The following is a 25,886-nucleotide window of genomic DNA, read 5'->3' on the forward strand; positions in this document are numbered from 1 at the left end:
CTGTCACCCTGGGTAGAGTGCTGTGGCATCACAGCTCACACACAGCAACCTCCAACTCCTGGGCTCAAGCGATTCTCCTGCCTCCGCCTCCCAAGTAGCTGGGATTACAGGCGCCTACCACAACGCCCGGCTGTTTTTTTGGTTGCAGCCGTCACTGTTGTTTGGCGGCCCGGGCTGGATTCCAACCTGCCAGCTCAGGTGTATGTGGCTGGTACCTTGGCTGCTTGAGCTTCAGGCGTCCAGAATCTGTGCATGTTTTTACCTAGACACGGTGATGTATATTGAAAACTCCTTCAAAACAGAGTCTAACTCATATTTATTTATTTATTTATTTTAGAGACACAGTCTCACTTTGTCGCCCTGGGTAGAGTGCATGGCATCACAGCTCACAGCAACCTCCAGCTGTTGGGCTTAGGCGATTCTCTTGCCTCAGCTTCCCCAGTAGCTGGGACTGCAGGCGCCCGCCATAACGCCCGGCTATCTAACTTCTATTTAAATAACAATTGTCCAAGCCTAGCATAGACTAAACACTCATTAAATAGAGTTTAATCGAAATTTGTTAAACAGTCACTGCATGGCAAGCGTGATGGCCCTGGAATATCCAGATGAATAAAGTCATGGTCCCTGCCCTTAATTTAAAACGAGAGAAAAAGAATAAAATAGTGCTGCAGTCAAGAAACCGTTAGCATTCTGGTCTCTTTCAGCCTCTTGTGGATGGCATGCCTGTCACTCAAGGTCACAGAGGTGGGGCCTGAGAGCCTATCAATCAAGGATGCTGTAATATGAACTGCCCAATCAGATGCGCAGACAGAAAGAAGGAGGCGGCTCCAGAAATTCGGAGCGGAGCTGGCCTCTTGCTGAGCTCTGAGCTGGGTTCTCCTCTTCAACTGTTGCATCTCCCGGAGAATCCAGGTGTCTCTGCAGCAGCTTCTGTCACGCTGTGACCTGCAGGTCCCGGGAGATTTGTAGGGAGGACGCCGGGACATCCCGGTAGCTGGGAAATGGTGAGTCTAGGAGACTGGGTGTCCTGAGAGGGGGAGGGGCGTGGTTGGAGTCAGAAGTGGCTGCAGCCGGACCAGGCAATTTCACTTCAGTTTTTAGAGTCTTCAGTCCGAACTTTGCCACTGGGACCCCTTGGCCCTCAGACCCCTGTGAGCGAAAGGTGAAAAAAGGCAGATATCTGGGACTTTGGGACTCTGGGGCCCTTTCCTGGAGCGGTTACTTGGATCAAGGCCCAGAGCTTTCTTTGAGCAGCTGTGTGGCTGCAGCGCCGGGCGTCTCTCCCACGTGGTGACAAAGGAAGGATCCTCGGGGAAGAATCCCAGCTGGGTGTGTGGGTTTGTGCCTGGGAGGGGCTGTAGTCCCTGGGGCTACTCGTACCTCCATTCTCCTGTTAAAAATAAATTTAGCGCCGGGCGCTGTGGCTAAAGCTGTTGCGAACCTAAAGTGGCTCGGCTGCTTGTTATTGTAGTTAATCCCAGAGACAGAGAGCTGGATTAGTGAGAAGTCTTTAATTGGCAAGGCTAGTAATTCCGGAGAACAGCGAGAGTAATTTTTTAAATGTTGTTTTGTCTATGTTACAAATTTTAATAATTTATATAGTGGATAATTTCAAAATTATACTAAAAAAGTTCTTATACTTATGTGATTAACAACACGTAGACAAGTTAAATACATATAACACTTAGAAAACTAATCAAAGAAAATGGCCGTCAAAAAAAAAACAAAAAAACCATAGCTCACTGAGTAGGGCGCCGGCCACATACGCCGAAGCTAGCAGTTCCAGCCCGGCCCTGGCCTGCTAAACAACTGCAGCAAGTGTTGTGGCAGGTTCCTGTAGTCCCAGCTACTCGGGAGGCGGAGGCAAGAGAATCACTTAAGCCCAGGAGTTGGAGGTTGCTGTGAGCTGTGACTATGCGGCACTCTACCAAGGACAATAAAGTGATGCTCTGTCTCAAAAGAAAAAAAAAAAAAGAAAAGAAAAGAAAAAGAATAAGAAATTTGTGAAACAGTGGGTAGTTACGAATGGTATACATTGTATTTTGTAATATATTAAGACTAGGTAATGTTGGGTAATTATGACAATACTTTAAAAGGAAATGTATATTCTAAAAATCTTGTTCGTTGTATTATTTGGACTATGTCTTTTATACATTTTAACTTTTTTTAATGAGTTGGAAACAGATGAATTGAAGCAGTATAGATTTTTAATGTTTTTACATCTACGATTGTGTTTTAATAATAATTAATGGCTGCTTGATTTTTTTTTTTTTTTTTTTTTTTTTTTTGTAGAGACAGAGTCTCACTTTATGGCCCTGGGTAGAGTGCCGTGGCATCACACAGCTCACAGCAACCTCCAACTCCTGGGCTTAAGCGATTCTCTTGCCTCAGCCTCCCGAGTAGGTGGGACTACAGGCGCCCGTCACAACGCCCAGCTATTTTTTGGTTGCAGTTCAGCCGGGGCGGGTTTGAACCCACCACCCTCGGTATATGGGGCCGGCGCCTTACCGACTGAGCCACCGGCGCCGCCCTGATTTTTTTTTTTTTTTTTAAGTACAGCTCTTCAAGCTTGTTTTAATTCAATGCTCAGCGCATTTATGGCTTGAGAAGTTGTATTAAGGGCCTTGAGGATGGCACAGGCCAATGGACTAACTTTCAAATCGAGTCCAATAGCTAGCGTTGGTACGACACAGATGTGTAAGGTGGTGTATTTAGCAGTGCTAAAAAGGTGTAGTTGGCTGTTATACGTTTCAGGGAGGTTAATGTTTTTAGACAGGATGCACTTAAAGTTTTATCCCCGGGGTAGAAAAGTAGTTAATCTCAGTGAACAAGGTTTCCCTGTGTTGTAGCAGGGATATATGAAAAAGACTGTGTGCCATACAATAAGAACCGTCTTTGGGGCGGCGCCTGTGGCTCAGTGAGTAGGGCGCCCGCCCCATATGCCGAGGGTGGCGGGTTCAAACGCAGCCCCGGCCAAACTGCAACAAAAAAATAGCCGGGTGTTGTGGCGGGCGCCTGTAGTCCCAGCTGCTCGGGAGGCTGAGGCAAGAGAATCACGTAAGCCCAAGAGTTAGAGGTTGCTGTGAGTCGTGTGACGCCACCGCACTCTACCGGAGGGTGGTACAGTGAGACTCTGTCTCTACCAAAACAAAAACAAAAAAAAAAAACAAAAACTGTCTTTGGGGTAGCTTGCTGTGTCTATTGGCATAAGGTACAAAGGTGGTTAAGTTACTTTGAAGAAAGGAATTATTAAGTTTAGCGTATCAGAATGGGCACCTATTATTAAGACTAGTAGTTACAGTTTTCAGTTGTATAGAAAATGTACCTTTTTTCTTGACAGTAGTGGTTGTTTTTTAACTATAAATATTTGAGTATGTGATATCTTCTGGATATATGGGGAAAATGTGACATTTCTGATTAGTTCTAACAGGTACACATCTTCATTAGGCATGAAGTAAATAGCTGTTCTACATAAGTACTTCTAGTAAGACAGAAAGCAGACATATTTATGACAATTTGGTCTAAATCAGGCTATACATTTTTATTTTGAAAGACTTGGGACAAGACCCCCACTCTGTCCTGGACCACGACCGCAATCAACTGCAAGAGATGGCACTTGATGCAATTAGCAAGAGGGTTTTATTCTAGCATGCTGGGGCTTAGCTCGTAACTCTCTCCGGAGCAGAGGAGTTAAGCCCCGAAAAGCAGGTTTTACAAGCTTATAAAGGCAAAAACCACAAAGTAGGGAGGGGTAGCAGACACAGCAGGGACTTTAACCACAAAGTAGGGAGGGGTAGCAGACATAGCAGGGGCTTTAACCATAAGGTAGGGAGGGGTAGCAGACATAGCAGGGGCTTTCTAGATAAGAAGAACTCTGGTTCATTACTCAACTGTCTTAAGACAAGATTAACAGTTAAACATTTGCTTAGCCCTTTTATCTGCTTCAGCTCGGGGCTATCTCCTGGAACAGTTACAAAAGGTCACATTCCCATGGTAGGGGGCGAGAGGTGGTCACATTCTTATGGTAGTACTTTCCTTCATTTTCATCCAAATGGGACAAGGTTCTGAGGTGTATGTTTATAGTCGATGTTTATAGTCTATAGTCTGCCGTGTATAGTCTTAAGAGGAAGATGACGGGATTGTATTTCTTCAGTCTTAATGTGGTGTTTCCTCCAGAAGAGACCATCTAGTTTTTGTGGGCATTAGCTGATTCTGGATTGAGATACGGCTTGAGTGGAGTATGGTGGGCCCAGGCTTCTAGTCCTGCAAGTTTCATTGCTGTGGGTGTCATCAATAGAACATCTTCTGGACTAGTCTACTTTTTTAGCTGGACTTGGTTACTAGGATAAAATGGATGTAAACTTCCTGTAGGGGTTGACTGAGATCTAGGAAGAGAGAACTTGTGAATAAGGAATACTACTTTCTCCATTTGTTGTACATACTTTTGTACTTTAGGATTATATTCCACTTGTCCTGACATTTGAATTGAGACTGCCTGGAAGGGTTTCTTACAAAGAACTTTGTGAGGATTAGTGGCTACCTTTTTTCGGAGTAATTTGAGGGGCCATATCTGGTTTTAATGTAAATGGATCTTTTGACATAGTTTGGCAGTATTTTAGTGTCTAATTTATTTATTTTTTTATTTTCCTGGTGACTGAGGTCTCCAGGCTATATGCAATTTGTTTACCTCTATGTAACTTCTGCCATGGAAGACAGACCATTATTACTTTGAAGACTTCTGGGGAGCTTATAAGGGGAGGTGGGGGATGATGTTTTTCAGAAGGACATTTATTACTTATGTAGTTTTGGTTGAGTGGGAAAGGCTTTTACTTATCTTGAAAGAGTAACCATTAATCCTAGTAAATATTTCAGACTGTTTGATGAGGGTATTTGAGTGAAGTCTATCAGCAATTTTTCTTCTTCTTCTTTTATTTTGTAGAGATGGAGTTTCACTTTATGTCCCTTGGTAGAGTGCCGTGCCGTCATACAGCTCACAGCAACCTCCAACTCCTGGGCTTAAGCGATTCTCTTGCCTCAGCCTCCCGAGTAGCTGGGACTACAGGCGCCTGCCACAACGCCCGGCTATTTTTTGGTTGCAGTTCAGCCAGAGCCGGGTTTAAACCCACCACCCTCGGTATATAGGGCCGGCACCTTACCAACTGAGCCACAGGCACCACCCTATCAGCTAGTTTTCAAACAGCATTATTTTCTGGTATGGTCAGAGTGGTTTTTTATATCTCTTGTCTGTTTGGGGGTTGTTTCCTGTACAAAGCAAACACTGAGTATTTATTTTTTATTATCTGGATAAGTTGCCCATTTACAACTTATGGGGGAAGGAACTTGGTTAAAGTTTTTTCGTGAGAATGTGTCATCTCATAAAGTTTTTAGTTACCTGAGGTGTTAGACTTCTGGGTAGCATGATCTGTCCCTGGCTGTTGATGAGTCAAACTATTTTTTTTTTTTTTGTCACTGAATTTTTATTTTTTGTTTCTTTTCTTACAGGTCAGATTGAAATCAGATAGGTTTAGAGGTGGCATTAAGGGGGCTGTTACTGTCAGTCTTGCAACTTTTGCTTTACCACGGTGTCACTCTCTGGTTTTCTGTTGGTACAGGATTAAGTCTTTTCTGGTGTCCTGGACAGTGCATGACTACCAGCTTGTGGGGAAGCAAGGCAGGTTCTAAAAGGAGGTTGTACAGTTGCGGAACTTGTTTTTTTTTTTTTTTTTGCAGTTTTTGGCCCTGGCTGGGTTTGAACCTGCCACCTCTGGCATATGGGGCCAGCGCCCCACTCCTTTGGGCCACAGGCGCCACCATTTCTATTGTTCTAGTTAGAACACTTAGTTCAGCATTCGGGTTGAAGTCCCTGGTGGAAGGGCTTTCATTTCTACCAGCCTTTCTACAGTCACTACAGTACAACTTTCCCTTCACATTTCTTTTTCAACAAACTGCTTCCGTCCATCCACAGAGTCCAGTCTACCTCTTTGTTTTTTTTTTTTTTTTTTGTAGAGACAGAGTCTCAGTTTATGGCCCTCGATAGAGTGCCGTGGCCTTACACAGCTCACAGCAACCTCCAACTCCTGGGCTTAAGCGATTCTCTTGCCTCAGCCTCCCGAGTAGCTGGGACTACAGGCGCCCGCCACAACGCCCGGCTATTTTTTGGTTGAAGTTTGGCCGGGGCCGTGTTTGAACCCGCCACCCTCGGTATATGGGGCCGGTGCCTTACGGACTGAGCCACAGGCGCCGACCCAGTCTACCTCTTTGGAAGGGTTGTGTGACATGTCTCCTTGGCCAGAAAAAGACTTGTTCAATTACCTGTAGGAATTGGAGGTAGAGGGGCTGGGTTGAATGCAAGGATCACTTCTAACCGTATTTCAGGGTTATTAAGTAATATAGCTTGATATCTTCTCATCCTACTTGTAGTTAACTAAAAGTTTCTTTTTTGCTGAAGTAGGGACAAGATGCCCTGATGAGAGGCATAAACTAGAGTCAGTTGTCTCAAGGTTTCTTTTAAAACATCACAAGTTGCCACCCACTAGCTGTAAAGTCTAATTGATAAGGTAAATATGGGACGATCTGGGAGTAGTGCCAATTGTTTGCATGAGTCCTCCAAGGCCAAACCCCTGTCTTTCCTGCACATATAGAAAGAAATTTTGTTAACTTAGGCAGGATTGTAGCAGGAACCTATGCAGACAAAAGACTCCAGGCACCTGTTGGAAGAGGAAGTAGCTTATTTTTTCTTTTTTTGTGATTTTTTGGCCGGGGCTGGGTTTGAACCCGCCACCTCCGGCATATGGGACCGGCGCCCTACTCCTTGAGCCACAGGCGCCATTATGCACTGGCCAGAAGACTCTGCGGACTAGTATCCTAAAAACCACGCCCACCGACTCAATGTCTTGCCTTTCCTTGGTGCTTTTTAGGGCTTGGGTGCACGTAAAAGCCGTGAAAGACTTGAGGGATGGGAGTGACGTAAAAGTATTGTGATTCAGGGGAACGTTAGGTTGGCCCGCGCCCTTGCTACCAGGCTACCTGTCCTCAAAGGCGACAGACGGTTTAGGAAGTTACAAGGTTACTACATAGGTCCAGCACATCCCAGGCAAAGGGCATATAGATAACAGAGACATCTGCTGCAGTAGAGGTAGTAATTAGTGGCTTTCGTATGTGTCACAGACTGTCTGGCTAATGCCTGTGTGGAGTTTCTAGACAGAATTTAGATTTGCTTTTACTCTCTTGCCTCAGGCCGAGAGCAGAGACCTTGAAAAGGCTTTTACGTTTGTGCAGGTGAAGGAGCCAAGGAAATTTTACCCCAAAATATGATTCCTTGGTATAAAGAATATTTTGAATTAAAGGCCATTTATGAACAGAAAGCTTTGGAAGAGGCCTTTTCTCTATGTACGTAAAACGTGAGCAACCTGATTTAAAATCAGTAGGGGCAGCTGACTTCCTTATTGCATACAATAGACGTGACCCTGAGGTCATTTGAAGCACAAGACCTGTCTCTGAGGTTAATCTGTAAATCAATCTGTTTCCACCCGTCTACACACATCCCTCTAGCAACCACTTGCTGCACAGACTTTCCACAGTCTCCCCCGCTCCCTTTTAAAAGGCATCTCGAAACGTCTCTGACCATCACTGGGACTTTGGGTAATCATTCTTGTGGTTCTCCCCCCATGCACATGGTATTTGGGAATAAACCTTTCTCTTATTAATGTACCATAATTGTGCGTTGATCTTTCAGCGAACCAACTAAGGGAAAATGGCAGGATTCTTTTTTTTTTTTAGAGACAGTCTCACTTTGTCACCTCGGTAGAGTGCCGTGGCGTCACAGCTCACATCAACCTCTAGCTCCTGGGCTTAGGTGATTCTCTTGCCTCAGCCTCCGGAGTAGCTGGGAATACAGGTGCCGGCCACAACGCCCGGCTATTTTTTTGTTGCAGTTTGGCCGAGGCCGGGTTTGAACCCGCTACCCTTGGTATATGGGCCCAGTGCCCTACTCAGTGAGCCACAGGCGCCGCCCAAAAGAGTAGGTTTCTCCTGTGATCCCTGCACAGGGCTTTGTTACACTCTTTAATCTAATCCAAGGGTATGTTTTCCTGTCTTTTCAAGGCCTTATAAAAGGGTTTAGGAATCCATACCTGGCAGAAACTTGTCACATTCAGACATCTCCAAGGCTGTCTTTTAGTTTCAGGGGTTGGAAAATGTAATATTAAATTGTTTCTATTTTTGGCTCAGTGCCCATAGCAAGGTGGTTACAATGCCAGCCACATACACCGAAGTTAGTGGGTTTGAACCCAGCCCGGGCCAGATAACCCACAATGACAACAGCAACAAAAAATTAGCTGGGCATTGTGGCTAACACCTGCAGTCCCAGCTGCTTGGGAGGCTGAGGCATGAGGATTGCTTGAGCCCAAAAGTTTGAGGTTGCTGTGAGCCGTGATGCCACAGCACTCTACTAAGGGTCACATAGTGAGACTGTCTCAAACAAAAAAAATTGTTTCTATTTTTTAATAGGCTGCATTGTCCAGGCTTTGAAAACCTGGTCTTTGAAAACCAAGAAATTTCACTTTCTACAGACAGATTTGAGCTTTTTGCTTTGATACCCAAATGCCCCATTTAGCTAAATGGTTCAGTGTTAATGTTGGTTTATTTAGGCATTCCTGAAAGTCCAGACAGGTGATAAATCATTTACCTGTTTTAAAGTGCATTCTTTTTTTTTTTTCACAGAGTCTCACTTTGTCACCTTTGGTAGAGTGCCATGGCATCTCAGCTCACAGCAACCTCAAACTCTTGGGTGTAAGTGATTCTCTTGTCTCAGCCCCCAAAGAAGCTGGAACTGTAGGTGCCCACCACAATGCCTGGCTATGTTTAGAGACAGTGTCTCTCTGGCTCAGGTTGGTCTTGAGCTCAGGCAATTCATCCACCTGAGCCTCCCAGAGTGCTAGGATTACAGGCATGAACCACCACACCCAGCCTTAAAGTGCATTCTAAGTTCACAAATAGCTAAAGAAGATTGTGGGAGTGTTTATCTCTACCAAAATGCCTATAATTCTAGCACTCTGCAAAGTCTAGGGGGGTAGATTGCTTGAACTTGGGAGTTCAAGACCAGCCTGAGCAACGGTGAGTCCCTGACTCTAAAAAATAGCGGGGCATTGTGGTTGGGTATCTGTAGAGAGCCAGCTGTGAGGGGCAGGCCTCCTGCAGCTTGGGAGAACATCCAGGGGACAAACCCCCCTCTATCAGTCCTCCTCAACAGATAACATATTTTCTCCAAGTTTCAACTTTTAACCCAGCAGAAGAAAAACATATTTTCCTTAAAACTTTAGCTTTTTTTTTTTTAACTTCACAGCTGCACTTCAAAGCAGTCATGTACATTTTCCAGCTAATCTTTAGATGTGTAGTATTGCCCATATTTCAGAGGTCACACAGTCATAATAGATTATGTTTACCTGGGAATTTGTGCCTGTTTCTCTTCTCATAATTAAGTTGAACATGTGTCTTACTTCCTTGAAAAACAACTTTGTAATGCCTCCTTAAAAATAAAGCTGTTCGGGCACTTGGGTGCTGGTGATAGAGAAAAAGAGCCCAGTCCTCCAATTCTGTCTTTGACACTCAATTCCACCTCTGTCTTTCACATCTTTGTCTTTCTGGTTTTATTTCATTATTTCCCACTGATCCTACTCTAGTTCATTTACTTTTCTTGCTGGTTCTTGACATATCTGTAGTCCCAGCTACTTGGGAGGCTGAGGCAAGAGGATTGCTTGAGCCCAGGAGTTTGAGGTTTCTGTGAACTATGCTGCCAGGGCACTGTACCCAGCGTGACAAAGTGAAACTCTGACTCAAAAAAAAAAAAGGAAACCAAATTCAAGAACTGATTGGGTATTGCTATGCATTCACCTTCTTTGGACTATCCAGGTGAAACGTTTCTGGTTTCCTAATCAGAAGAGCATGCAGTTTACAATTGGTTAAGCCTAACTTAGTTCCTGCTAAGTTAATGTTGGGGTGCAGAAAATAATTCTTTTTTTTTTGAGAGAGAGTCTTTGTCACCTTAAGTAGAGTGCCGTTGCATCACAGCTCATAGCAACCTCAAATTCTTGGGCTTAAGTGATTCTCTTGCTTCAGCCTCCTGAGTAGCTGGGGCTACAGGCACCCGCCAGAATACCTGGGTATTTTTTGGTTGCAGTTGTCATTGTTTAGGTGGCCCAGGCTGGGCTCAAACCCGCCAGCCTCAGTGTATGTGGCCAGCACCCTACTCATTGAGCCACAGGCACTGAGCCCAGAAAATAATTCTTAATTTTTTTTTTTTTTTTCCAGTTTTTGTCCGGGGCTGGGTTTGAACCTACCACTTCTGGCATATGGGGCTGGCACCCTACTCCTTTGAGCCTCGGTGCCGTCCTTTTTTATTTATCTATTTTTCTTATTTATTTTTTTTTTTTGTAGAGACAGAGTCTCACTGTACCGCCCTCGGGTAGAGTGCCGTGGCGTCACACGGCTCACAGCAACCTCTAACTCTTGGGCTTCCGCGATTCTCCTGCCTCAGCCTCCCGAGCAGCTGGGACTACAGGCGCCCGCCACAACGCCCGGCTATTTTTTTGTTGCAGTTTGGCCGGGGCCGGGTTTGAACCCGCCACCCTCGGCGTATGGGGCTGGCGCCCTACTCACTGAGCCACAGGCGCCGCCCCGTCCTTTTTTATTTATTTATTTATTTTTTCACAAAATACAGTCGCCGTGGCAAGCGCCTGTATTCCCAGCGGCTTCCGGAGGCTGAGGCAAAGGGGTGCCCGCAGCCGGAGTCTGAGGTTGCGGTGAGCTACCACGCCCACTGCACTCTGCTCAGGGGCATAGAGTGGGACCCTGTTTCAACAGCAACAACAACAACAAAAAAATAAAGAAACAGAAAATAATTCTTAAAAAAATTGTAGCTTAGACAGGCTGAGTGCTTTTGAAAGTGGGAAGCTTTTTGGAAATAAGCCTGAATATCAAGGCCGTTATAACGTAGTCTTTCTCCTCTCATCACAAGAATAGGGAATGGACTCTAACAGGTCTTTATGTAACAAACAAAGCTTCTTCCCCAAATAAAAACAGTTGCCTTATATTGTTTTCCTGTTATCTCCTTATCTGCTGCAGATAGAATATTCAGCCACTCTTAATTTTATTTATTTTATTTTTTTAATTGTTTGGGATTCATTGAGGGTACAGAGAATTAGGTTACACCGATTGCATTTGTTCGATAGAGTCCCTCATTATAATTGTGTGCCACCCCCAAGAGGTGTACCATACACCGCGACACTGCATCCCCCACCTTCCTCCCTTCTCCCCACTTGCTGATTCCCCTAACCGCCTTGTTTTACTTCATCTACTGCCTTCATATTAGAATAGAGTACATTGGATTTTTCCTCCTTTATTCTTGTGATGCTTTACTAAGAGGAATGTGTTCCACCTCCATCCAGGTTAATACAAAAGATGTTCAGTGTCCATCTTTTCTAGTGGCTGAATAGTATTCCATGGTATACATATACCACAGCTTGTTAATCCATTCCTGGGTTGGTGGGCATTTAGGCTGTTGCCACATTTTGGCGATTGTAAATAGAGCTCCGATAAACAGTCTAGTGCAAGTGTTTTTATAATAGAAGGATTTTTTTTTTTTTCTTTTCGGTACAGTCCCTCTTAGTAATGGGATTGCAGGATCAAATGGGTTGTCTAATTTGAGTTCTTTGAGGATTCTCCATACTTCTTTACAAAAAGGTTGTCTTACTTTGCAGTTCACCAGTAGTGTTAAAGTGTTCCCTTCTCTCCACATCCATGCCAGCATCTGCAGCTTTGAGACTTTGTGATGTGGGCCATTCTCACTGGGGTTAGGTAATATCTCAGGGTAGTTTTGATTTGCATATCTCTGATGATTAAGGACATCGAGAATTATTCATGTTTATTAGCCATTTATCTGTCTTCTTCGGGGAAGGTTCTTTTCATGTCTCTTGCCCATTTATAAAAGGGATTATTGGCTCTTTTTTTGTTGATTAATTTGAATTCTCTATAGATCCTAGTTATCAAGATTTTGTCCGATTCATGATATGCAAATATATTTCCCCATTCTGAAGGTTGTCTCTTTGCTTTGGTTGTTGTTTGCTTAGCAGTACAGAAGCTTTTCAGCTTACTTAAGTCCCATTTGTTTGTTTCTGTTGTTGTTGCAATTGCCATGGAAATCCTCTTCATTAAGTCTTTCCACAGGCTGATAACTTCTAGTATTTTCCCCTTACCTTCTTTGAGGATTTTTATTGTTTCATGCCTTAAATTTAAATCTTATTCATCTTGAATCAATTTTTGTAAGTGGTGATAGTTGCAGATCCAGTTTCAGTCTTTTATATGTGGTTATCCAGTTCTCCCAGCACCATTTATTGAATAGGGATTCTTTTCCCCAGTATATGTTATTTGGTTTATTGAAGATCAGGTGGCTGTAATGTTTGTTTCATCTCATGGTTTTCTATTCAGTTCCAAAAATCAATCTCTCTGTTTTTGTTCCAATACCATGCTATTTTGATCACTATGGCTTGCAGAAATAGCCGAAATTCTGGTAGGGTGATACCTCTGGCTTTGTTTGTATTACTGAAGGTTGCCTTGGATATATAGGATTTCTTCTGGTTCCATACAAAATGAAGAATTATTTTTTACAGTTTTTGAAAGTATGATGATGGTATTTTATTAGGGATTGCCTTCAATCTGTAGATTGCTTTCCATAGAATAGACATTTTCACTATTTTTTTTTTTTTTTTTGGCTAGAGCCTGGTTTGAACCTGTCACCTCTAGTATATGGGGCCAGCGCCTTACTGCTTGAGCCACAGGTGCTGCCCAACATTTTCACAATGTTGATTCTTCCCAGCCATGAGCCTGGTATGTTCTTCCATTTGTTAATATTTTCTGCTATTTCTTTTCTTAGGGTTTGGTTTCATAATTCTGTATGTAGAATGTCCTTCACCTCTTTTGTCATGGATATTTCTAGGTATTTCATTTTTTTAAAGCTACCGTGACGGGAATTGTGTCTTTTGATAGCTTCGCATCTTGGTTGTTATTGGCATATACAAAGGCTAGTGATTTGTGGACATCGATTTTATATCCTAAGACATTGCTGTATTTTTTTTTTTGAGACAGAGTCTCAACTTGTTGCCCGCAGTAGAGTGCTGTAGCAATCACACCTCACAGCAACCTCCAGCTCTTGAGCTTAGGCAATTCTCTTGCCTCAGCCTCTTGAGTAGCTGGGAGTAGAGGCACTCACCACAATGCCCAGCTATTTTTGTTGTTGTTGTTGCAGTTTGGCAGGGACTGGGTTCGAATCCACCACCCTTGCTATATGGGGCTGGTGCCTACTCACTGAGCCACAGATGCTGCCTGCCAATTTCTTTTTTAATGGACATGGGAGCAATCTCTTCCACGTTGCCATCTTATAAAGGTCCTTGAGAACAGAGATCTCTATGATGGGTATTGATGGTAATGTAATCCACCCCCATGCTACTCCACCTTTATGGTGCACACTTTCTCAACACTTTTTTTCTCTTTTTTTTTGGCAGTTTTGGCTGGGGCTGGGTTTGAACCTGCCACCCCTAGTACATGGGGTCAGCACCCTACTCCTTGAGTCACAGGCGCTGCCCCGAACACTCTTTCTTGAATTCATTCCTTATTATCCCCACAAGTAATTTTCCCTACTAGGTAGAGATATTCTGCCAAAATTGCAAGCAACTTTGACAATTCCTGCTGGTCCCCACTCTTACTACCCATCCTACTTGTCTCCAATGACTCCCCAACAATCCCTCCAGTCTCTCATTCTGACCTCCCTGTAAATCCTATTGTAACACTACACACTTTTCCAAATATTTCTTTTTCCCTTACCTAATCCTGAAGATACCTAGTTTATTGATAACAGTTCTTTTCAGCCCACTGCTCACTCCATTGCTAAGACAGTGTCTTTTTCCCACATTATTACCTCTATTACTTTGCCCCCGGGCACTTGTCGCAACAACTCTTAGCCCTCACTATTAAGCTCCTTCCCATATGGCCTTACTCTGTATTCACTCCACCCCTCACAAACCCCTTTTGTAGTACTTTTAAAATAATGTATGGCAGAACTATTATTCTAGACCCTGGCCCTCTCCCAGACTCTATCATAGGAAACTATTTTTGCATCCTCCAGGAAACTAGACACGAACTTAAAATAACAATCAATCAGCTTTTTCCCCAACCCTCAGCAGAGAGAGTCACAGACCAATTGGCAGGGCAACAAATTCCCCTCAAACCTCCCTTGCCCTGCAAGATTTTATCTCCTCATTGGACAGGCCCTACCACAATTCGGTACAGCATCCCCACAGCTATTCACCTTGTGGACTCCCCAGATTGGATTCACTTATCTGGAATAAAACTGTGTCCTACTGAGGCAAGAGAATAAAAGCAGAGCTAAAATCTGTCCTAGTCACTCTGTACAGGCATTTGCCAGACAGTCTGTAATGCTCCTGCCTCTACTGCAGCAGATGTCTCTGTTATCTATATGCCCTTCCTTTGGTATGTAGTAACCTTCCTTTCCTAGGTAGTAAGCTTGTAACTTCCTTAACCTTCCTTCCTCTACTGCAGCAGATGTCTCTGTTATCTATATGCCCTTCCCTTGGTATGTGCTGGGCGTAGGTAGTAACCTTGTAACTTCCTTAACCTTCCTTCCCCTCTGAGGACAGTTAGCCCACCCAGTACCGAAGGGCACGGGCCAACCTGACCTTCTCTTGATTCCCAAGACTTTCACATCTCTCACTTCCTTCACAACTTTCACATGTATCCAATCCCTAAAAAATGTATAAAAGGAATGCAAGAGATTGAGTCAGGGGGCTCAGTTTTTGGGACACTAGACTGCTGAGTCTCCCAGCCAGAGAACAAAGCCGCTTCCTCTTCCAACTGGTGCCTGGAGTCTTCTGGCTGCCCTGGTTTCCTGCTACACTACAGGAAAACTTCCAAAGCTGAAAAGCTATCATTGGAAGTCACAAGTACTATCCTGCATCACCTTAAACTCACCAGGATCCTTGAAGAATCCACTTCCTAATAAATGCAAAACACTTCTCCCTGATTTTTTCCTTTTCTCTATAACTTTTCTCAGGATGCCTGGCGACTCTCACATGTTCAAAGTGGGAACGACCTCCTTAAAGCCTCTAAAAATCTGTGGCTATAAGGCACCTTCCAAGACTTTCTCCCTGAAGAAATCCAATTTTCTTTCTTCTTTTTTTCGTTTTTTTCCTTCTGGCTGCCCCTCCTATCAATTTTGGCCTTTCTCCCCTACCCATCAATCTCAATTAATGATAAAGTCACTAATTATAATCCTTCTCATTCAGCAATTCCTTGCTTCATCTCTTGACTTATTGAACAGTCACCTGAAAACTGCTCATATCATTGCCCTAGTAAATACCAAGCACCTCAAACTGAAGAGAAAATAAAGAATTCCTGTAAACACCATTCCTCTCTCCCTCCCATTCTTTTTACGGGCAGCCCACTCAGTCCCTCCCCACTGCAAGAAGCCCTTGAAGAGAAGCCATGCCCATCACCCTACCTCCTTATAATAAACTAAAAAGGCTGGTATGATAGATCAGGTATACCTGCCCAGACAGGGTCAAGTTCATAGCCCGCCCAGAGAGAGTCAGACTCCTGTCCTTCCCAGGAAATAGAAATGCCACCAATCCTGACTGCCCTAACCCTTTAAATCCCTGTCCGCCATAGCCCACGTGTTGATTTCTACCTGGTCAGGAATCTCACCCCACCTGTACTCGAGGTGGAATAAAGGCCACTTAAACTGCATGAATTGGATCTTCATTGTCCTTTCATCTCGTGTCTTGGAATGATTTTATCTTTGGTTCCAGAACCTTTCAGTAACAAGTTCACGTTTACTAGCAAATATCTTGTTTAATCTTGGACTATTATCTTTATTTGAATTATACAACCAACCTAATAATAAAAAACCCACAAGGGGGGTTCAATGTTGCTCTCTCCACATATAGCCAGTTACTGGGAGTAGGAAGTTTGTCAATGCAAAAATGCTTTATTTCAGAAGGCGCATCAAGTGGGACGGGGAGGCAGAGACACCTCAAATCCCCCTGTCAGATTAGCAGGGTCAAGGGGGTTTTATGGAGGTGAAAATGAATAATGCATAAGGGTAGTGAACTTCATAATGTTTGCGGTGGAGTGCAGGGCACACAAGCACAGTGAGGAATCATGCTAGTACATACATTCCATGAACAAAAAATGGTGGTCACATCCCTCCCCAGAGTGGGAATTTTAGTGCTACAATGAGCTAGGCTTCATAGTGGTCATTCTTTTACCCTGTGCACAGGCTCAGAGGCTCTTGAGCACAATCTGTGCTGGTGTGTCACTCATCTTGTCTTTCTCTGGATGATCGAGTAGTGTAAAGCTCTGCAGTGATCTCAGGGCTGCAAGGAGGTTCTGATGTTTCTGGGAAAAAAACTCACTAGAATTGCATCGTGGACAGAAAGTTACAAAGTTCTGCTCAGCAATTTGTCCTGAGAGCTCTCTCTCTCCTCTCCTTTCTCTAAGGCTGCCGTTGCTGGGCTGTTGGGGCCGAGATAACACTCACCGTTTCAGTCTGGTCATGTCAAGGCCACTTAGCTGCCTGCTTCAGTCATAATGTGAACACTGAAAACTTTGAAATATGAGAGAACAAAGACACTTGAGAATTATAACAATTTTAGTTAAAGCCAGTTAAACTAAACAACAAGTATGCCAGAATATACAAAACATGTGACCACTTCTAACTGCTACCACTTTGTTTGCCCTGGTCTGATCCACTGTATTTCTTACTGTGATGCCTGCAGGGCAGGGCCCCTTCTGGTTTCTCTTTCTAAATTTACTTTACTTCCTACTTATTAATGCTGTTACACCAAGGTTGAAGAACATGTTCAACTGGGTGTGGTGACTCACACTTGTAATCCTAGTACTCTGGGAGGTGAAGATGGGTGTATTGTTTGAGCTCAGGAGTTTGAGACCATCCTGAGAAAAAAGGAGACATCATCTCGACTAAAAATAAAAAATTCATCCAGGCATTGTGGACACTTGAGTTCCCAGGTACTGGAAAAGTTGAGGCATGAGGATCATTTGAGCCCAAGAGTTTGAGGTTGATGTCAGCTATGATGATGCCTGGTGCTCAACCCCAATAAAACAGCATGAGACTTTAATCTCAAAAAAAAAAAAAAAAAAAAAAGACTCAGCACCTGTAACTCAGTGGCTAGGGCACTGGACACATACATCGGGCTGGAGGGTTCGAATGTGGCCCAGGCCTGCCAAACAACAATTACAACTACAAAAAAAAAAGAATAGATGGCGTTGTGTCTGATGCCTGTAGTCCCAACTATTTGGGAGGCTGAGGCAAGAGAATAGCTTAAGCCCAAGAGTTTGAGGTTGCTATGAGCTGTGATGCCTTGTCACTATCTACCGAGGGAGGCATAGTGAGACTCTGTCTCAAACAAAAAAACGAAAGAAAGAAAGAGAGAAATATTATTTGCACATTCTTTTATGAGTTTTGATGCAAATGAAAAGACACTTTTTTTTCAAATGCTTTGTTTTTCTTATGTTTTCCATTAGGTGCTGTCTTCTTTTTCTCAACCTAAGTGTTCTTTCTTATACAGTCAGAGGACACTGGCCATCATTTCATAAAATATCATGCTCTGCTTCTTACTAACATTTTAAATTTTGATGCTCTTTTTCTGAAGGGATACATACATTTCTTTTCTTTTCTTTAGAGACAGAGTCTCACTTTGTCACTCTCAGTAGAGTGCAGTGGCATCACAGCTCACAGCAACCTCCAGGTCTTGGGCTTAGGTGATTCTCTTGCCTCAGCCTCCTGAGTAGCTGGGACTACAGGTGCCCGCCAAAACGCGCAGCTATTTTTTTGTTGCAGTTTGGCCAGGGCCATGTTTGAACTGGCGACCCTCGGTATATGGGGCTGGCGCCCTACTCACTGAGCCACACGTACCACCCCATATATTTCTTTTTTGAGACAGAGTCTCACTATGTTGTCCTCGGTAGAGTTCTGTGGCATCACAGCTCATAACAATCTCAAACTCTTGGGCTTCAGTCTCAGCCTCTCAAGTAAGCTGGAACTACAAGAGTCCACCACAATGCCTGGCTATTTTTTGGTTGCAGTTGTCATTGTTGTTTAGCAGGCCCAGGCCAGGCTCGAACCTGCCAGCTTGGGTGTATGTGGCTGGTGCCCTACTCACTGAGCTATGGGCACCAAGCCTCCTTTTTGTAGTTTTTAATTAATCGTCTACTCGGGCGGCTCTTGTGGCTCAGTGAGTAGGGCGCCGGTCCCATATGCCAGAGGTGGCAAGTTCAAACCCAGCCCCGGCCAAAAACCACACAAAAAAAAACTAACTGTCTATTCAGTAGAGCTAAAATGTTAGATGTTGCATTCTCTTCCCCTTGTCTGAAAACTGAGCAAAATTATCATTCTGCTGTTTTATGTATTATTTTCAATTCTATGTATTTTTTTCTATCTTGTAGTTGTCAGAAGAAAGTTCTTTGGAGTATCTGTGTGTTCCTATCATATTTTTATAAATACTCTTGGTTTATAAATGTTTATTTCTAAAGATAAATTTTGTCACTTTAAATTTTACGGTAAATATTGATTTAATGTAATGCATTATGTGGATCGTGTGACTTCTATGGTTATAGAACTGTAGGATTTCAATCACAAAAATTAATGAAAACATTACTTTAAATTACATAAAGAAATTATTTAGACTGGACACTGTGACTAATGCCTATAATCTTAGCACCCTGGGAGGCTGAAGTTGGTGGATGGCATGAGTTTAGAAGTTTAAGGCCAGCCTAAGCAAGAGTGAGACTCTGTCTCTACTGAAAATAAAAACATTTGCCATGCAGAATGTTGCACATTTATAGTCACAGCTACTAGGGAGGCTGAGGTAGGAGGATACCTTGAGGCCAAGAGTTTGAAGTTGTTGTGAGCTGTGACACCACAGCACTGTACCAATGGTGACAGAGTAATTCTCAAAATGAAATAAAAGAAGGGCAGTGCCTATGGCTCAGTGAGTAGGGCATCCCCATATACTGACGGTGGCGGGTTCAAACCCAGCCCCCGCCAAACTGCCACAAAAATATAGCTGGTGTTCTGGTGGGCACCGTAGTCCCAGCTACTTGAGGCTGAGGCAAGAGAATTGCCTAAGCCCAAGAGCTGGAGGTTGCTGTGAGCTGTGACACCATGGCACTCTACCAAGGGCGACAAAGTGAAACTCTGTCTCTAAAAAAAAAAGAAAGAAAAAAAGAAAATTATTTATTTTTGTTAGGTTTGACAACAGTGTTTTCCAAAATAATTTTTGAAATTATTAAATACAGTTAGTGAAATACCTACAAACTAAATAATGGGATCTATTATATTTACATACCAAATAAAGGCAAGATGATAAAAATTTTGAAAGCATCTTGTTTGGTAGTACTTGTGATGGTTTTTATTATATTAATATTTCTGTGTGCATGTCTATTATATCATAAATAAAGAAAAAAGTGTTTTTTGTTTTTTTTTCTTTTTTTAGAGACAGAGTCTCACTTCGTTGCCCTGGGTAGAGTGCCGTGGCATCACACAGCTCACAGCAACCTCCAACTCCTGGGCTTAGGCGATTCTCTTGCCTCAGCCTCCCAAGTAACTGGGAATACAGGTGCCCACCACAACGCCCGGCTATTTTTTTGTTGCAGTTTGGCCGGGGCTGGGTTCGAACCCACCACCCTCTGAATGGAACCAGCGGCCTACTCACTGAGCCACAGGCACCGCCTGAAAAAAAGTGTTTTAATAAAAATGTGTAATGTACTACTCATCATACCTTTTCTAATAAAAAATTTTATCCTGTATATTGTAATAGTAAATATTGAGGTTTGTCACCGGATGTGGGTGTGACAATTGCAGTTAAGACACAAGGTTTTTTTTTTTGAGACAGAGGCTCAAGCTGTTGCCCTGGGTAGAGTGCTGTATCATCACAGCTCACAGCAACCTCAAACTCCTGGGCTCAAGTGACTCTCCTGCCTCCGCCTCCCAAGTAGCTGGGATTACAGGCGCCTGCCATAACACCCGGCTATTTTTTGGTTGCAGCCATTGTTTAGCAGGCGTAGGCTAGATTTAAACCCGTCAGCTCAGGTGTACGTGGCTGGCACCTTAGCCACTTGAGCCACAGGCGCCGAGCCAAGACACAAGTTTTTTAAAGCTAGGTCAGGAGTCTGTCTACCTTCCACTGTGAGCACCATGGACAGCCTCTTGCTCCAGGCTAGCTCCGTTTTTATTGCACACAGCATTGTTTTAAACGTCAGTCTAGTGAAGGAAGGCTACCACTTACGTCATGGTTCTTGCTATGCTTGCACTGTCTAACCAAACTATTTCTTTTCTTCTCCTTCTTTTATTTTGTAGAGACAGAGTCTCACTTTATTGCCCTCTGTAGAGTTCGGTGGCGTCACACTGCTCACAGCAACCTCCAACGCCTGAGCTTAGGCGATTCTCTTGCCTCAGCCTCCCAAGTAACTGGGACAACAGGCACCTGCCATAATGGCCGGCTATTTTTGTGTTGCAGTTCGGTGGGGTCGGGTTTGAACCCGCCACCCTCAGTATATGGGGCCAGCGCCCTACTCACTGAGCCACAGGCCCCACCCCAGACTATTTCTTCAATTAACTACATTAATTAGACTGGTTTAAATTTTACTATTGTTGCTCTAAGTTATTTATGATCTTAGGACAACAGAACATGGGACAGGGAACACAGTCCAGGTGCAGGATGTCAAAGCAGACGTCAATTAGGCCACAGGCACCAATCATAGGAGTAGCAATTAACACTCAAGTAGCCTTGAACTCACACAGACTGACCCTTCTGACCATACCAAGGTCCTGACAAAAGAAAGAAGATATTTTTTATCTTCTTTATCTTTTTTATCTCCTCTATATATCCCCTCTTTATATTTTTTGTCTTCTCTATCTTTTTATCTCCTTATCTAGTCCAAAGTGACTCTTGCTCTCTTTAAGAAGGGTTAAATATTCTGCATTCCCTAACTCCCCCCACTCACTCACTCTCTCTCAGAGGCCAACTCCACCTGGGGCCAGCCTGGCCTGCTCACTGACCTCCCAGTGGAGTTGTGTGGGTGAAGGGGTGAGGTTTCAGCAAAACAGCCTCTAAGGCAGGGGTCCTCAAACTGCAGCCCGCGGGCCACATGAGGCAGTGTGATTGTATTTGTTCCCGTTTTTTTTTTTTTTTTTTTTTTTTGTAGAGACAGAGTCTCACTTTATGGCCCTTGGTAGAGTGCCATGGCCTCACACAGCTCACAGCAACCTCCAACTCCTAGGCTTAAGCGATTCTCTTGCCTCAGCCTCCCGAGTAGCTGGGACTACGGGCATCTGCAACGCCCGGCTATTTTTTGGTTGCAGTTTGGCCGGGGCCGGGTTTGAACCCGCCACCCTCGGTATGTTGGGCCGGCGCCGTACCGACTGAACCACAGGCGCCGCCCCCCGTTTTCTTTTTTAACTTCAAAATAAGATATGTGCAGTGTGCATAGGAATTTGTTCATAGTTTTTTTTTGTTAGTTTTTTTTTTAACTACAGTTCTGTCCTCCAACAATCTGAGGGATAGTGAATTGACCCCCTGTTAAAAAAGTTTGAGGACGCCTACCTAAGAGGCCAGGTCTCCCGCATTGCATTTTGCAACAGGCTTTGGATTTTTCTTTTCCTTTTTTCTTTTCTTTCTTTCTTTTTTTAAAATTATTTATTTATTTTTTAATTTTTTTTGCAGTTTTTGGCAGGGGCTAGGTTTGACCCGCCACCTCTGGCATTCGGGCCGGCGCCCTACTTCTTTGAGCCACAGGCACCGCCCCTTTCTTTTTTTTTTTAGAGAGAGCATCACTATGTCACCCTGGGTAGACTGTTGTTGCATCACAGCTCACAGCAACCTTAAACTCTTGGGTTCACGTGATTCTTTTGTCTCAGCCTCCCAAGTAGCCAGGACTACAGGAGCCCACCACAACGCCCAGCTATTTTTTTTTTGGCTGGGACCAGGGTTGGGTTTGAACCCACAACCTCCGGCATTTGGGGCAGGCGCCCAACTCCTTTGAACCACAGGTGCTGCCCCCTATTTTTTTTTTTTAAGCCTCCCAAGTATCTGGGACTACAGGCGCCCACTAAAATGCCCAGCTACTTTTATTGTTGTTGTGGTTGCAGTTTGGCTGGGGCTGGGTTCGAATCCACCACCCTCAGTATATGGGGCCAGCGCCCTGCTCACTGAGCCACAGGTGCCACCCCTGGCTATTTTTTTTTAAGAGACAAGGTCTCACTCTGGCTCAGGGTGGTCTTGAACCCTTGACCTCAGGCAATCTATCCACCTTAGCCTTCCAAGTGCTAGGATTACATGAAGTGAGCCACTTGACCAGGACCTATATAATTTTTTTTTTTTTTTTTGTAGAGACAGAGTCTCACTTTGTAGCCCTTGTTAGAGTGCTGTGGCATCACAGATCACAGCAACTTTCAGCTCTTGGGCTTAGGCAATTCTCTTGCCTCAGCATCCCAAGTATCTAGGACCACAGGTGCTCACCACAACACCCGGCTATTTTTGTTGCAGTTTGGCTGGGGCTGGGTTTGAACCTGCCACCCTCAGTATACGGGCTGGTACCCTACTCACTGAGCCACAGGCAACGCCCTATAATTGTTAATACCTTGTTTCCATGACTGGAAAACATGTATTTACTGTGTGTGTATATATAAACACATACATATTTATATATAATTAAAATCAATAAATTGATATATTTTATATTCAGGGTTAAATACAAATATCCGTCAGGCAGAGCTGCATCCCGGAGAAGACACAAAGCCTTGTGTAAAGAAAGCTATGGGGTTTGTTAGGTGAAGTCCATTTGGTAGCTGAGCTCTTCACCCAGGAGGTGCACCGTGTACTCCTACATTGTGCCTGTTAGTTGGGAGCTTAAATACTACCTCCTGCAATGCCAACCCCCTAGCTGGAGACTAGAGGTAATTTCACTCTTCTCTGAACTGTCATAGCCTTTGCTTGTAACTCTCAATGTTGTTCATCTGTCAAGTTACTCAGTTATTTATGTGCATGTTTTTGTTTGGAGACACAGTCTCACTTGGTCACCCTTGGTGCCATGGCATCTTAGCTCACAGCAACCTCAAACTCTTGGGTTCAATAATCCTCTTGCCTCAGCCTTTCAAGTAGTTGGGAATACAGGCACTTGCCACAACGCCGGCTACTTTTTAGAGAGGGGTGGGGGTTCTCTCTGGCTCAGCCTGGTCTCAAACCTGTAAATTCAGGCAATCTTGGCCGCTCTAAGTGCCTGGCCACCGTGCCCAGCTATGTGCATGTTTTTACTTAGACATCATGACGTATGTTGAAAACACCTTCAGGCTCTGCACCTGTAGCTCAGCGGCTAGGGCACCAGCCACATATACTGGGGCTGGCGGGGTGGAATCCAGCCTGGGCCTGCTAAACAACAACGACAACCACACCCAAAAAATGGCCAGGAGTTGTGGCAGGAGCCAGTAGTCCCAACTACTTGGGAGGCTGAAGCAAGAGAATCGCTTAAGCCCAAGAGTTAGAGGTTGCTGTGAACTGTTACGCCACGGCACTCTACCCAGGGCGACATAGTGAGACTCTGTCTCAAAAAAAAAAAAAAAAAAGTTTCGGCACCTGTGGCTCAAGCGGCTAAGGCGCCAGCCACATACACCTGAGCTGGAGGGTTCGAATCCAGTCTGGGCCCGGCAAACAATGACGGCTGCAACCAAAAAAAAACAAAGTAGCCGGGCGTAGTGGCAGGCGCCTGTAGTCCCAGCTACTTGGGAGGCGGAGGCAGAATTGCATGAGCCCAGGCGTTGGAGCTTCCTGTAAGCTGTGATGCCACACACTCTACCCAGGGTGACCAGCTTGAGGCTCTGTCTCAACAACAACAACAAAAAAATGCGGCTCCTGTGGCTCAAAGGAGTAGGGTGCCAGCCCCATATACCAAAGGTGGTGTGTTCAAACCCAGTCCTGGCCAAAAACTGAAAAATAATAATAATATAAAGAAGGAAAGAAAATGCCTTCAAAGCAGAGTCTAACTCCTATTTAAATAATAGGTTCCCAAGTGCAGCACAGAATAAACACTCAGTAAACAGATTTTCATTCTTTTAGTTGAAATTTGTTAAACACCTACTCTATGGCGAGCACAGTGTCCCTGGAACATACAGGTGAATAAAGTCATGGTCCTGACACCAAATTTCGCTCTTCATTAGGTTCTTGGTCTTGGTGATTGGAAGAACAGATCAGTGGTAAGACAGGATTTATTTACAGAAAAGAATACAGAAGCGCCAGAGCTCCTGGCAGAGAGAAAAAACCCAAGTCGGGAGAGAAAAGCTCTCTGTCTGTCTCTGGGCTTTTTGTCTAGGGGCACATATAGCAGTATGGGGCCCTCTGTAGTTACATTTAGCATGTCTGGGACAATGTGTCTGGGTCTTAAATGAATGGCTACAATCCTTTTCTTTCCCAGGCCTGGGAAATGGGCCCCCCTGCCCACTTTCCAGCCCGCTGGTTCTGCTGCTTGCTGCCACAGCACCAACATCGCCAAGGCGGAGGTAGCAGGTCCGCACCCCCCAGCTCCAGGAGCTGGCTGGGATGCCACTTATCGGGTAGCAGTCCCTGCTGTTAATATAAAAAAAAAAAAAGTGTTGTGGTCTTGTCCCAGAGCATTCCTGTCACTCAAGGTCAGAGAGGTGGGGCTTGAGGCTATCCAGTCCGGGATGCTCCAAAGTGAACTGACCAATGAGACGCACAGCCAGAAAGAAGGAGGCGGCTCCAGCGATCGGAGCAGTTTTTGTCTCTTCTGCTGCGCACTGAGCTGGTGTCCGCTTTTCAGCTGTTGCTACTCCGGGAGTATCTAGGTGTCTCTGCAGCAGCTCTCTCAGCCTGTGAACTGCAGGTACTGGAAGATCTGTAGGGAGTACGCCGGGACATCCGGAAGCTGGGATATGGTGAGTAGAGAAGACTGGGTGTCCTGGGAGGGGGAGGGGCGTGGTTGCAGCCGGAAGTGACTGTGGCTGACCTGGCAATTTCACTTCAGTTTTACAGTCTTCAGATTGAACTTTGCCACTGGCACCCTTGGCCCTCAGGACCCTGTGGGCCAAAGGTGGAGTGGGGCAGGCAGCGGGGACTGTACCTCCGGGCCCTTCCTGGAGCTGTTACTTGGACCATAGCCCCGGGCTCTCTTAGAGCCGTTGTCCCTCCCACGTGGTGACAATGGAAAGGTCCTGAGGAAGAATCCCAGCTGGGTGTGTGGGGCTTGTTCATGGGAGGGGCTGTAGTCTGTGGGGCCCCCAGTTTCTCCATTCTCCTGTTAAACGTAAACTTAGGGCCCGGTGCGGTGGCTTCCTCTGTTGGGGAACTCAAAGTCTCTGGGTTGCCTGTCGTTGTTGTTAAACGCAGAGACAGGGAATTGATTCGTAAAAAAGATTGTTGGATGTCCCGACCCGCGGGACAGCAACGGGGGACGCAGGAACCACCTAAGGGAGAAAAACAAACAAGGGGCGCGAGAAACGGAGACAAGACAGTTTTCTGATCAAGTCTCAAACTTTATTGAAAAACTTGTGCCTTATAAGCATTATGGGGAAGGAGGGTGTGTCTTGTTGGGAGGTTCAGAGGAGTTGTCAACTGGGGATTGGCTAAAATAAGCTAGATGGGGCATAAGGTGATTGGTTGGCTAGTTGCCCGGTAAAGGGTAAAGGTGAAACTTTTTTACTTAAAGAGGAAGTAGGGCTGAGCTGTGCCTTATATGCCTTCCGACAGTTGGAAGAGCTAGTAATTCCGGAGAACAGTGAGTACATTTTT

The 25,886-nt window shown here is 44.6% G+C and overlaps 1 protein-coding gene across 3 annotated transcripts in view; it reads left to right on the forward strand.

The window, feature by feature from the left end:
- Positions 1-796: 796 nt before the first annotated feature.
- Positions 797-25,886, forward strand: part of LOC128572657 (zinc finger protein 208-like) — a 47,153-nt gene continuing 22,063 nt past the window's right edge. Inside the window, exon 1 of one of the 3 annotated variants that reach the window (XM_053572675.1) lies at positions 797-1,004. In XM_053572675.1, coding sequence (XP_053428650.1) covers positions 1,002-1,004 — 3 coding nt within the window. In that variant the 5' untranslated portion in view covers positions 797-1,001. Of the gene's footprint in view, positions 1,005-24,740; positions 25,873-25,886 lie in introns of those variants that run through there. The other 2 variants (XM_053572676.1, XM_053572674.1) reach the window with 2 other exon arrangements.

The sequence above is a fragment of the Nycticebus coucang genome, chromosome 20 (genome assembly GCF_027406575.1).
Source record: "Nycticebus coucang isolate mNycCou1 chromosome 20, mNycCou1.pri, whole genome shotgun sequence".
Classification (NCBI taxonomy): Eukaryota; Metazoa; Chordata; class Mammalia; order Primates; family Lorisidae; genus Nycticebus; species Nycticebus coucang.